Source organism: Peromyscus californicus, unplaced genomic scaffold (genome assembly GCF_007827085.1).
Source record: "Peromyscus californicus insignis strain IS unplaced genomic scaffold, ASM782708v3 Scaffold_9__1_contigs__length_137607984, whole genome shotgun sequence".
NCBI lineage: Eukaryota > Metazoa > Chordata > Mammalia > Rodentia > Cricetidae > Peromyscus > Peromyscus californicus.
Window position 1 is genome coordinate 79,823,498 of NW_026294617.1, and position 12,791 is coordinate 79,836,288.

The window sequence follows — 12,791 nt, forward strand, 5'->3', positions numbered from 1 at the left end:
CAGATCCAGAAGCTCTCAGGACAGATGGAGATGAAGAGGGGTGGCTAATCTGGAAAGAAGATCGCTCGTGTGTGTGTCAGGAAGGGTCCTGTGCAGAGTCCTAGAGGTGGGATACCTGAATGTGCAAAGAAGTAAGAGGGGGAAAGAAGATATATCTTGGCCTGGCTTCCAGAGGTGGGATGAGACACAGCTTTGCTCTCTGAGATGATGCACAGACTATGACAGCTTTGGTAGAAAACTACACCCCCAGGTTGTCTACACAAAACAAGCTCTGCTGAGCATAAAGCCACCACAATTGGAAGCCCTTTCTCTTTTGCCCTGGACAAACACCATGAGGGTGCTGGCACTGGCAGAGGATAGGAGATGGGCAAATATCCTGAATTCTCCAGTTTCCGTGAGTTGATAACAATCGCTGTCCAGCTGTTGCACAATCCTGGCCTGAATCACTATTAGAGCTGAGGAACAGTCTGGGGTTCACAGCACAGACCCTCAGGTGGTGACTGACGGTGGAGCCGGCACACTGGAGGGTCAGAAGTATAGGCAACCTGGAAGGCTCCGGAGAAGACCTGGAACAACTCAACCTAGAGGAGCAGCAACTTGCAGAGGGGCACTTGGCGTGCAGGCTGCTCTGACGGGGAATGAGCAGTTCATGGTTTCCAGAAGTTTCTAACTTTATGTCAGACTACCTCCATTATTCCCATGCAGAGCACAAGAGCCATACTACAGCAATCAAAATTCTAAAACAAAGCGGAGGGCATTTCCAGCCCATGTGCCCTGTAGCAAAGCTGTTGGACCCTCCTCCCTGAAAACCACACCTCCCTGTGCAGGAACTGCCATGCTGCCCATGTGCAAGTACCAGAAAAGGAACAGGAAACAAAAACAGCTTGGAAACTTGCAAGTACCTATGTATCTAGTACATAGTAACAGAATCTCTTCCTTTTTATTGTTGAGAGAGTATCTTGCTATGTAGCCCAGGCCTGCCTCCAGTTTGCTGCATAGCCCAGGTTGGCCTTAAACTTGGGGTCCGGCTGCTTCAGTCTCCTGAGTGCTGGAATTGCTAGCATACACTGCCATATGTGGCCTTAAAGAATTCCTATGTAGGGGTAACTGTGTTAAATGGGATGACCAAGAGACACTTGTTTTTAGATAGGGTCTCATGTATCCAGGCTGACCTCAAACTTATGTAGCCAACGATAGTCTTGAACATCTGCTCCACCTGCCTTCATCTCCAAAGTGCTGTGATTACAGATGTGCTACCATACCTAAATTTCATATGGTCCAGAGGATTGAACCTAGGGCTTCAGGCAGTCTAGACAAGTACTCTACCAACTGAGCCCTATTACCACCCAAAGGAACATCTTCTGAAGCTGTGTTGTGCCATGAAGCTAAAGAATTCTAAAAATACCAAAGCTTCTTACAAATATACTTTATTTGCACTTTATTTTTTAAGTTATGTCCATCCATTTGTTTCTGTGTGCATGTGTGTGTACCACAACATGTGTGTGGAAGTCACAGAACAACTTGTGGGCACTGTCCTCACCTCTGTTATATAGGTCCTAGTGATCAAATTCAGGTCAGAAAGCTTGGTGGCAAGGCTTTTACCAGCTGGGTCATCTCAGTGGCCCTTATTCACACTTGAAAATGACCAAGAGCACAACCACTGTGATGGACAGTGAATGCTACTCTTATGGTGTTGCTGTTACTATTATTAACTTTGGGGTACCAGATGGAGACATTTAGGGGTTCCAAAGTTACCTTTGAGAACCAGTGTCCAATCTCCAGGCTTGAGATTGGCTAGAGTGTGGGATTTCATTTACAGCTTGGGAGGAGTTTCTTTCAGTGCAGAAGAGGCCTTGGCCTTCTCCATCATCAAGTAAACAACTCTAACATCACCACTGCTGCATCCCAGACACCCCAGATGGTAGCTTAATAGCCTGAAGAATTAATAGCACACCTCCGAGCACATTATTCACCCAGAGAATGGTTCAGGCAATGCAAAGAATCTGGCCCATTATAGACCACACAATTGCTAAATAATACTCAATCAAAGAAATGAAGCATGGCATATGGTAATCCCTTTCTATATTGAGATTCATTGTAATAAAAGCGCTGTTCAAAGTCCTCACGGAAATTTGAAAGGCATACCTTTTTTTTCAGGAAGAAACATCACAATAAGACAGGCCAGTCCTCCCAGGCACAGAAATGCTGCTAGTGTCCGCTTCCGACCAAACCTAAATGATAGAAGGAAATCATGTTTCTCTAAAGAATCTTAGAAAGTCATCTCCCTTTCTGCCAGCATTCCTATTTAAGTGTCCTCGACCTAATTTTTTTTTTTGAGTGGGTGGCAAATGTAGCCCCCGGTCGGGAGACAGATCAGGACATACATAAGCATGACAAGGGAATCCAGCAGATGGTAGGATCCGATCATGTGTTTCCCAGAGTGTGCACTGTGGCAGGACTGTCTTCAGTGCATGCCACCTGTTACCTCCCCAGTCCTAATAACAAAAGTGCAGCGTGTGCTGCTGCCCTCTCCATCTTCCAGAGACCGACCCTGGTAAAGAGAATGGAGTCCAACAGCTGGTTTTAGTCTCCGGTTCCCCGACTCTTATGGGCTTGGAAGTTTTCAATACTTCTTCGTTTATTTGTCTTTGTCTCAATCTTTTAGAAATATAAACATGAAAAACTCTTGTTAGTGGTTTCTATTTAAGTAAAATGTACTACACACCTTAATTTCCAAATAAGAGGTCTAGGCTTAGAAGAAAGATGCTACATTAATCTCCACTCTCCAAGGGACAGCAACAGACCAGGTCCTCTGCTAGGAACTTCGGTATTTACTTGTAATTCTGATAACTACTTTGTCAGGGTAATTTTAGGATTCCCGGTTTTAAAATCATCATAAATGGAAACTTGATGGGGGAACTTACTGAAGTCAGAAAGCTAACACATGGCTCAGACTAGAATGAAACCCCAGTCCACTTGACCCCAAAGGCATCGAACTTGTGCCCTTCAGACTGCAGCCCTGCCTTGTAGCAGTAGCTGCCGGAAAGCAGGAAAGGTCTGGTGTCTTTTCGACAGCTATTTCCAGGTTATTTTTAACATCTAGCATGGAATGGCTTTTGAGTGACACTGACCATGACAGGCAGGCCCTAGGCAAAGGCTACTCCTATGAATAGCTTCCTGGTGATGCTAGAAGTGGCCATCAGAGGTATACACAGGAACCCGTAGCTGCAAAAGAAGTGGATGTACTCTTACAGACATGCCGAGTGTGATGGCTGGCCTACTTCTGGGATCATGAGGAGAGTCAGTGATGGTCACTAGCAGAAGACTCAGACCAGGCAACGCAATGCTGCCTGGGAGAAAAACCTCCAGCTGACCTGAGTCCTGCATTTGGCTGCAGGACTCTCAGCTGAAGCGTGCTGACAGGTGTGGCAGGAGAGTCGGGATATTACAGCACATGGCCCAGTGCTTTTCTGGCTTTTTCCTTCTGCTCACTAGCCCACTCCGATGGTCAGTCATGTTTTACTTTTCGCGTTTTAAAAATAAACAAGAGCCCGGGATAAGTTGGCACTTAGCGTTTGTTTCTTGATCCTTCCCTTCATCTCTTTTTCAGATACTGGCCAAAGGCTGCGCATATTTTCCTTGGCACTCTGGATAGCACTGTTTCCTTATCCTCAAAAGGCTCTGCGTTCTATCTTTCCCTGCTGCCTGGATTTCCAGCCTGCCTGCCCTGTTATTTTTCTTTCAAATGCAAAGAAAATTGTCCTCAAGCTTCCTTCCAAGTCCGTTCCTAAATTCTTCTATTAATGAGTCTAAATAACCCCAAAGGAACCTTGGTTTCCTGATTAATAGTATCGAGATGTGCAATGTTATAGTTTGGGTTGAAATGATAATGTCTAGACAGTAAGAATTGGCACAACTCAACTGGTTCCTAGCTCACCAAATAACAGAAGGGGTAAACAGACCAGGATGTGGATCTCTAGAAGATAACATTTGAATTCCACTCCCTTGCTCACAAGCAGCAAAAGCAGGGTATACTCTGTCCCTTCGAAGTAGTTCTTAGGGGGTAGGAAGTCTTTCTAGTTCTGTCAGGTTTTGTCTTCCTGCTTCTAAGACTTTCTGGATTCTGAGTTGATGGGATTCTATCTACATGGAGCTAACAAGCACATTGTTCAGGCCTATGAATTTATATAGACTACTCAACACCTCTCAGATGGTAGTACCTTTTACACTGAGTTAAAGCCTGCATAAGCATTCACATACACAAAACTCAAGAACTACTACAATAAAAAGTGAGCTTAGCTGCATTTTGCCTGAGAGAAACTCTGATGGACAGTGCTGGCCATACACTGTCTACAAACAAATTTCATAACAAGTAGGAATGTGCATATGGGAAGAAGGTGTGTGTGCTCCAATCCACAGCCTCTATGGCATGCCTCATTATCACCCATACTCACCATCTTTGGTTAATCAGGTAGATGCAGAGAGGGTAGGACGGAATCTCTATGAGGCCAGATAAAGCCAGGTTGGCATAAATACTGCCCCCTAGATCCCCCGCACTCAGGGTGAGGCCGTAGTACACCAAGCTGCACACGAACCTGCATGGAGATCAAAGGACTGAGCCGTGAGAGAAGTCCTGGGGCAGAAACAGGATTTTCCAGGAGAGATTAATAGTACCAGGTCAATATCAGACCCTCTGCTGCAAATAAGAGTTTGACTCCCCCACCGAGCTCTCTGTCTTCATCTAAACTTCCATCCTATCAAGACACAAGGCATGCTGGGGCTTTGGGAGTGATTTATGTCCATGTGTTATATAAAGCAAATGAATGGACAGTTCCTGCTTGAGGAAAGACATTGTTCTTGCCTCCTCAAGCATTTCTGCACTGAAGTGAAAACAATGGCCTTATTCTTACTTTACTGAGTTCAACAATCTAGGGAACACTGGCCTGTGGCCTTTTGATATTATCAGAAGGGCTGGACTAAGCCTCCTATGGGCAAAGCCAACAGGGGATGGTTAGAGAATGGGCTGGATCCTCAGGTAGGTCATATGCAGGCCACAAATGCCATGCTCTCCATCCCCCTATGGCCCTAGTCATTTCCCATCCAAGGTCCTCAGCAGGCACACATAAATACAGAGACAAGGTTAGAGAAGAAAAGGCCAGGATCACAGCAGAGCAGCAATTCTGAGAAGATCAATAGGGAAGGAGGCTCTTGAGAGACATTAACTCATTTCTGCACACCATCATTGAAATTCACACTTAGGGAGCACCTGCTAGCTCTGGTATTAGGCCAGACACATGACTGTCTTCTTCAGGGGGAATGAGCACAGCTCAACCAAGCACCAACCTGGAGCTCCAAATCGCAGTGAAGTGGTAAGATGAACACCAGAGTCTGGCAAGCTGCTGTAGTAAAATCCCAACACAGAACAGACAGTTCTAAGGACCACAAGGCTGCCCTTTACTAGTAGATGAAGACCACAAGTTCCTACCTAAACAATAGATTACCTGGGCTTTCCAACACTACGAGTTTGTCTTTTGTAGTTGACATGGCCAGTGCTTGCTAAAGAGGTTCCTCATTTGCTTCCATTTTGCTTTCTCTAGAAAAAGCCTGGCACGTTGCAGCTGTACTGGGGTCAAATGGCAAAGGGAACACTTTATTTTTCCTTCTGCCAAAAAACCACAACAGCGGGCCAAGTGTCCTAGGCTGTGAAGGGCAGGCTACAGTGGGCTCTCAGCTCAGCGCTGACAGCTCAGAGGCAAAGCCGTAGAACATTGGCCTAACATGTACAATGCCCCAGGTTCACTTCCTTATACTACAAAAAGCAGCTTTACAAGTAGGTGCTTCCTGCCGGGCGGTGGTGGCGCACGCCTTTAATCCCAGCACTCGGGAGGCAGAGCCAGGCGGATCTCTGTGAGTTCGAGGCCAGCCTGGGCTACCAAGCGAGTTCCAGGAAAGGCGCAAAGCTACACAGAGAAACCCTGTCTTGAAAAATCAAAAAAACAAATAAAAAAACAAGTAGGTGCTTCCTCCAAAGCAGCTGATGGGCCATGTGATGAGCAAACTCAGAGCTGGCTAGAGCTCTGGGTTCCTGTGCACTCAGTATCTGCTTCTAACTAGTAAGAACCTCCAATTCACAGATCTGCACTACACTGCGGGCTTGATTTTCAGAGGTTCTCTCAAGCTCCATGTTTGACATTCACTGTGTACGCCCTAGGACATGAGCCTCATCAACTGTCTCCCTGAAACTTCATTCTTTAAAAGGCATCAGCTAGAATCCTGGATGTAGTTTATAGGAACTCAGACGCATTCTGAGGGGTAGGCTGGAATACACTAAGCAACTGAATATCAGGCTCAGAGTGTTAACCCTCCATCTACTGACTTGATGTGTGGTTTTCTCCATTCCTTCAACCTCTTGGGAACCCATCAGTGCCAGAGATGACATTTCCAAGAGAGCAGAGGGGTACACAGAAAGCACTGAGGGACAGGGACCTTGTTTGGTTTTGTTTTTAACAAAACAACCTCATTCTGCAGCCCTGTGGAAGGACCAGACTATCAAGAGACCGTCAGCATTCAAACTGAAGATTCCATAACATCTCTCAGAATTACCAGATGAACATCAGGATCAGAGTATGTCCTAGGAGGACCCGGTAACGGAAGAGATCCAGGAAGCTTCCGGTTTCCCTGCAGCTCCTGTTGGCCGGATGTGTTAGTGAGAACGTGCACTTGAGCTTGCGGTTCCTCTTGGCGATGAAGTAGAGAGCCTCTTCTGCCTCACTCAGCCGACCCTGGGAGTATAACCAACGAGGGGATTCAGGAATGAATCTGAAAGAGATGTCATTAAAGGCTGGATATTCAGACGGGTGCACATGCAGAGGACGGAGACAAACAGCCTCTGGAGGGGGCTTCCCTCACCACAGCTCAGTTCAGCACAAGCCTAAGATATGACTTCCCTGTGACACAGGAGAGAGGACAAAGGGGCTACCCCAACACTGTGGCAATGGAAAATGGCGGCTTACTTTAGTCGTTGGAACTGAGAACATGCATCTCAAATATTGTTTTAATAGAGATAAATAATTTCCATTTCTTTTTAAGTAAGTTTCAGTAAGTGACTGGCAAATCTACAGTGCTGAATGATGCACATTCCTCACAAAGCACAGGTCGGGCACAGCTCTGAATCCCCACTAAAGGCTGGTAGACAATAGAGCAGTGGGCATAGCCTTGCTTCATGTTTTCATCTTTTTCTTTTTCTAAGGACGGGGTCTCACTACGTAGAACAGGTTGGCCTTAAACTTGCTACATAGCCCAGGATAGTCCTGAACTTAAGACATTCCAGAGTGCTGGGGTTATAGGCATGCACCACCAGGCCTAACCAACTGAGTTCCTAAGCTCTTGAAAAGTCTCACATGGAGATAGAAATCTTTATTATCTAATCAAAGAAAACATTTCAGAGGTATTTTAACATAATGATATGTTATTTAGGAGAGAGACATTATTTTAAGACTACATAGAAGCATGAAACAGTCTAACACATCTTTGCCACTTCTGGCCGTTCCCTGCTTCAGAATACTCCAACTCTCCAATGGGCGAGCTTCAGAGTGTCCTGAGGACCTTCCCTGCTTCCCAAGACTGTAAAGAATAGAGTCCCTTACAGGGTAACTTCTAGTTATAGAACCACAGGCGTCCCTCACACAGCCACAGAGTGTTGAGCCACTTGGTGGCATGCCACTAGTGTCTTCACAGTTTCAAAATGCAGATACTATGTTGTAGCTGGAGAGCTTTTCTCTCCAGGTCCTGCCAAGTCCCGCAGCCCCACTTATAAAATAAACACACAGACGCTTACATTTGGCCATTAGCTCAGGCCTATCATTGTCTAGCTCTTACTCTTATATTTAGTCCATTTCTATTAATCTATACTTTGCCACATGGCTCGTGGCTTATAGATACCTTACATCTGCAGCGGCTCCAGGCAGTCTACTGCTCTGCCTTCCTGTTCCCTCCATTCTCCTCTCTGTTAGTCCCGCCTATACTTCCTGTCTGGCTACCGGCCAATCACTATTTATACAGAGCGATATCCACAGCACGATGTCGATTTCGCTTCACCAGTCTGCCTGCATTTCAAGAGGGGTTTCCCAAAGACAAGCCATGACAGAATGGAAGCCTTATTAAAACATTGTGTGTGTATGTGAGTGTGAGTGAGTGAGTGTGTGTGTGTGTGTGTGTGTGTGTGTGTGTGTGTGTGTGTGTGTAGGTTAATATGCTGTGCTCTAAGAGGCCAGAGGAGGAGTCAGGTCCTCTAATCTATTCACTCTTTGCCTTACTCCTTTAAGGTAGGGTCTCTCATTGAAGCTGGTTTGACGAGGCTGGTTTCTCCTTCCTCTGCCTTCCACAGTGCTGGGTTACTGAGGCACATGGCCACATTCAGCTTTTTATGTGGGTACTAGGATTTGAACTCGTCATCAAGATCGCAAAGCAAGCATTCTTACCCTGGAAGTCTTTCTTCTTCACTAGACAAAATCAAAGGACTTCATTTTAAAGTCTAATCTGACACCCTCTGCCTCAAGTGAAATTCTGATGAATAAAATTGGTGTTTTCTCCAATTCCTGATACTTCTCAAGAAGGATAGTGAGCAACAAACACTACAGGATTTGTGGTGGCTTTGTGGACAGTCATTCTGTCAAAACTGCTCCGTGAGCATTTCCATTTCATAAGGAGCAGTATAATGGGTGCTCAGAAGAAAGACACTGGGACAAAAAGGAATTTTCATAGAACTTACCCACTGGGGCCAAAGACGCTCATGCACAACACTGGACTGTCAATCAACGTCATCTATTATGTCTTTACCTTTTAGTCACCTCCTTATTGCCATTTAATTATTGTTATTGACTAGTAAGCAAACAACCAAGTCACATTGTTCTGTTGGAAGCTACTGTGTACAATATAGAGCTAATGTGTGAAATATAGAGCTACTATGCACAATACAGAGCTACTATGTACAATAGAGAGCTACTGTGTGCAATATAGAGCTACTGTGCACAATATGGAGCAAATGTGTGCAATATAGAGCTACTGTGTGTAATTCAGAGCTACTGTGTGCAATATATACCTAATGTGCACAATACAGAGCTACTATGTGCACAACAGAGCTACTGCATGTAATATAGAGCTAATATGTAAAATATAGAGCTACTGTGCACAATGTAGAGCTACTGCTCACAATATAGAGCTAATGTGTGCAATATGGAGCTGCCATGTACAATGATTTGGTTGAGTTTTAATATAAATAAAAAGAATTCTAAGAAGACAGCTGGCCTGCCTATATACAGAAAACATATGAAAATAAAATTTAGATGGGGCGGAGTTGGAAGGACTGAAAAAGAACCAGCAGGAAGTATATCAAAATCCTGACATAACTGTCTGTGGTTAACAAGTGGTCACTCCCCGGCCTTTGTGTTTTCCTGATTGTTAATTAGCAATAAAACCCCAACACTTCATCAATCATATCGAAGATGATATTTGAGAGTGAGAGTACTTTCAGAACTCATGAGTCCTTTCTCGGCTGCTTTGTATTGCTCATGTCCTGAATTCGTCTCCCAGTGAGAACATTTCCTCCTCCAGCACTAAGCAGTAACTAACTCAGACTGCAGACTCAGACAAAGAAAGGCACAATGGCTCCTCTCATTCACTGAATTTGCACTGCTAGTGAGGGGAGCTGAGAGCCAGGCTGGGGCAGAAGTACGAGCTTTGTGAAATATCTGAAAAGAAACCTCATTCACTCACCAGTATTTACATGACTGCTTATTAACTCCGTGCACTATATGAAGCACACTTTGATTACTTTCAAAAATGTACAATGTGCAAGCTAATATAATTGTTATTTCCCTTTATAATAATAAAATGACCTCCCCACAGTTCACACAACTAAATCTTTAATGCAGTTTTTTTTCTTTAATACAGGTTAACTATATTATATTATATATCCCGCTACATTCATTTCTGCATATAACAGTTCTCCTTTTGTTTTCAAAGACACTGTGGAAGCAAATTTCAGTTTAGATCCCACCAAATCTTAACTTGAATAAAGAGCTACTAAATCACAGTGCAACTGAAATGAAGATACTACCACAGGTCTGTCTTACTTTATGTCACTAAAGAAACCCCAGATACCACTGGTGAAATTCTTGGTTACACAAAAGATTTTAGTCTAATACCTTAGTGAAGAAAGAGCTTTCATTGGGCACATTAAAGCGTGGTAAAATGGGCTGAAGTTGGTGGCTAGCCACCATAATGTGACACTTGGATAGTTGTTTATGGAGCCCATCGTGGCTTGGGAATTATTCTTGTACTGCTCTGAGCACTCCTGGAGACAAGATCTCTCTTGCAGACTTTGTACTTAGAGGCCCTGAATTGAGACTCCTGTGCAAGATGAACAGCGGTCACTACGTGTTCAACACTTACACTTGGCTCCACAGTATCAGATCTCAGCCATACACCTAGCCCACGGCCAGATCCAGCTTGAAGAGCTTTAAGATTAAGGCATTGAGTTTAAAAAAAAAAAAAAGAAGGAAGGAAGGAGGGAAGGAAGAAAAAAAGAAAGAAAGAAAGAAAGAAAGAAAGAAAGAAAGAAAGAAAGAAAAAAGGAAAGAAAGAAAGAAGGAAGGAAAGAAAGAAGGAAAGAAAGAAAGAAATTTCCAATCACTGAAGACCAAATGCAGTCGATTACTCTAAACATGAGATACCTACATTCTGAACCAATTAACTAGCATCTCTCTCTTCCAAGGAGCTGACAAGAACTGAACATTTGCAGTTTAATTCTTCCCAGAATTCACTGCAGGCAAGCTCTTGAAGGAAGTGATGCTGCTCTTTCGCTCGCTTACTCACATCCTTCTAAGATACTCCTGTTTACGGAGCAAAAATTCCAAGAGAAAAGTCTACTTACAAAGATAAGAGAAAGACTACTGTTCCCTGAAGGTTGACCAGGACAGCTAGGGTCCTCCAGGAGCGGATGAAGTACCCTAACAGGGCATATTGCGCGATGCCAACAGCAAAGAAGAGACCGCCGATGGATCCTAATACAGGGAAAAGAGAATTGTCACTGGCGAAGGCCACTCACAGGACCCTTCCCAACACCGGTCAGTGTGCAGGTCCTCCTCGTGAGACCTCAGCTCTGCCCCAAGTGTGAGCGGCAGAACACGGGGAGAGACTATGCAAGCACCCAGCTTCAACTTTATAACATATGGAGGACGGGCAGCTGGAAACATGCACCACCTGTGGACAAGATGAAGTCCAAGGCTTCTGTCGGATGCTCTCTGTACTGGCTGCTGCACTGACTTCCGCCTGCACCCCTGGCTGAACCTGGAGGTGCTTTTCAATGGGGGTGATGTGACTTTCAAGTCACGCAGTTCCTGCCATGCCGGTCTTAATCTTTTTAAAAGGTTTTATTCTATTTTTATTGATTGTATGTGTGTCTCTATAGGTGTGGGCTTGTGTGTGCCATTGGTGCACTTAAGAAGCAGAAGACAACTTGTGGTAGCTGCCTCCTTCCTTCCACCATGTGGACTCCACAGCTCCAACTCTGAGTCAGAGCAAACAACAGAAGAGCTTGAGGGTTAGGGGAGGGTGTCTATGACACAGAGTGCTGTATATGGCAAAGCCCGGCCCTGTCCAAGGTCCACCTGCATCCTGAGCCACCCCCATCTCCTGGCTCGTTTCTATGGAAAGACAGTTTTTAGATAGGCATTGCTTGTCTTGTTCTTAATTTTTTTTTTTTTCCAGAAAGTGTGTTAGTCCACTTGCCAGCCCCTGGGTCTCAACCTTCATCACAGAGGCTACTGATGAAAATATTATCTTAAGCTACTCCCAATTCCTCCCATCACTTTTCTCTACTTATCACCATCAGATGTATGACACTTTACATTTTCTTGTTTCTCATCTGACTCTCCCAAGGAGAACATAAGCTTTCTGAAACATGGATTTTTGTCAAAACACTAATGGAAAAATACCAACCACAGAACTGTAAAGAAACCTATGCTTTTTTCGGTAAGCGTTGAGACGAGGATTAAATGCACCAGCTTGCCTGATGTTCTTGCAAATTCTATACCTCTGACACACTTTCGGTAACCACTATTATCACTGTGGGCAGGCTATTGAGATATCTGTCGAGAATAATGTATTATGTGTGCTGTGTTATGAAACAGGTACCATTATTAACCACACACTGAGGCAATAAAATATCTTGAGGGTTAGGGGAAGGTGTCTACGAGGCAGAGGCTGTATATGGCAAAGCCCGGCCCTGTACAAAGTCCACCGGCATCCTGAGCCACCCCCATCTCCTGGCTCGTTTCTATGGAAAGGCAGTTTTTAGATGAGCTTTGCTTGTCTTATTTTTAATTTTTCTATGATAATCTTATAAACAAATGTTTTCTTTGATTACTGCTCATAGATGATCACTTTATGACAAAACATGATAACTAATATACTGTTTGCCCTACCTAGGAAAAGAAAGCCAAAAGGGTGTGTGTGTGTGTGTGTGTGTGTGTGTGTGCACACAGCATTCTGAGAACAAGATTCACCAAGTAATAGAATAGAGACAGTATGGAGTCCCCTGGAAATTTAAGACCATCAATAACTGAATTCTTTATATTGCACCATATAGCACCTGGCTGGCTCCCAAGGATAAGGCTTCTCTGCCACGCAGTATTCACCTATGATGACACACACAAAAAGAACACAGTAGGGGGATAAGATAGGCTGGTTTCAGAGGGATTAAGTTTAAATCTGAGTTCTACCAAACACTA

At 44.4% G+C, this 12,791-nt stretch overlaps 1 protein-coding gene across 4 annotated transcripts in view; it reads right to left on the reverse strand.

Moving 5' to 3' along the window:
- Nucleotides 1-12,791, reverse strand: part of Slc22a15 (solute carrier family 22 member 15) — a 60,019-nt gene that overhangs the window by 18,144 nt on the left and 29,084 nt on the right. For all 4 annotated transcript variants that reach the window (XR_008216811.1, XM_052732245.1, XM_052732243.1 and 1 more), the window contains 4 exons: nucleotides 10,934-11,063; nucleotides 6,604-6,819; nucleotides 4,455-4,595; nucleotides 2,146-2,231 (listed from right to left, as the gene is read on the reverse strand). Coding sequence is in view for 3 of the 4 variants with exons in the window: in XM_052732245.1 (XP_052588205.1) it covers nucleotides 2,146-2,231; nucleotides 4,455-4,595; nucleotides 6,604-6,819; nucleotides 10,934-11,063 (573 nt within the window). In the remaining variant the exon portion in view is untranslated. The remainder of the gene's footprint in view (nucleotides 1-2,145; nucleotides 2,232-4,454; nucleotides 4,596-6,603; nucleotides 6,820-10,933; nucleotides 11,064-12,791) is intronic.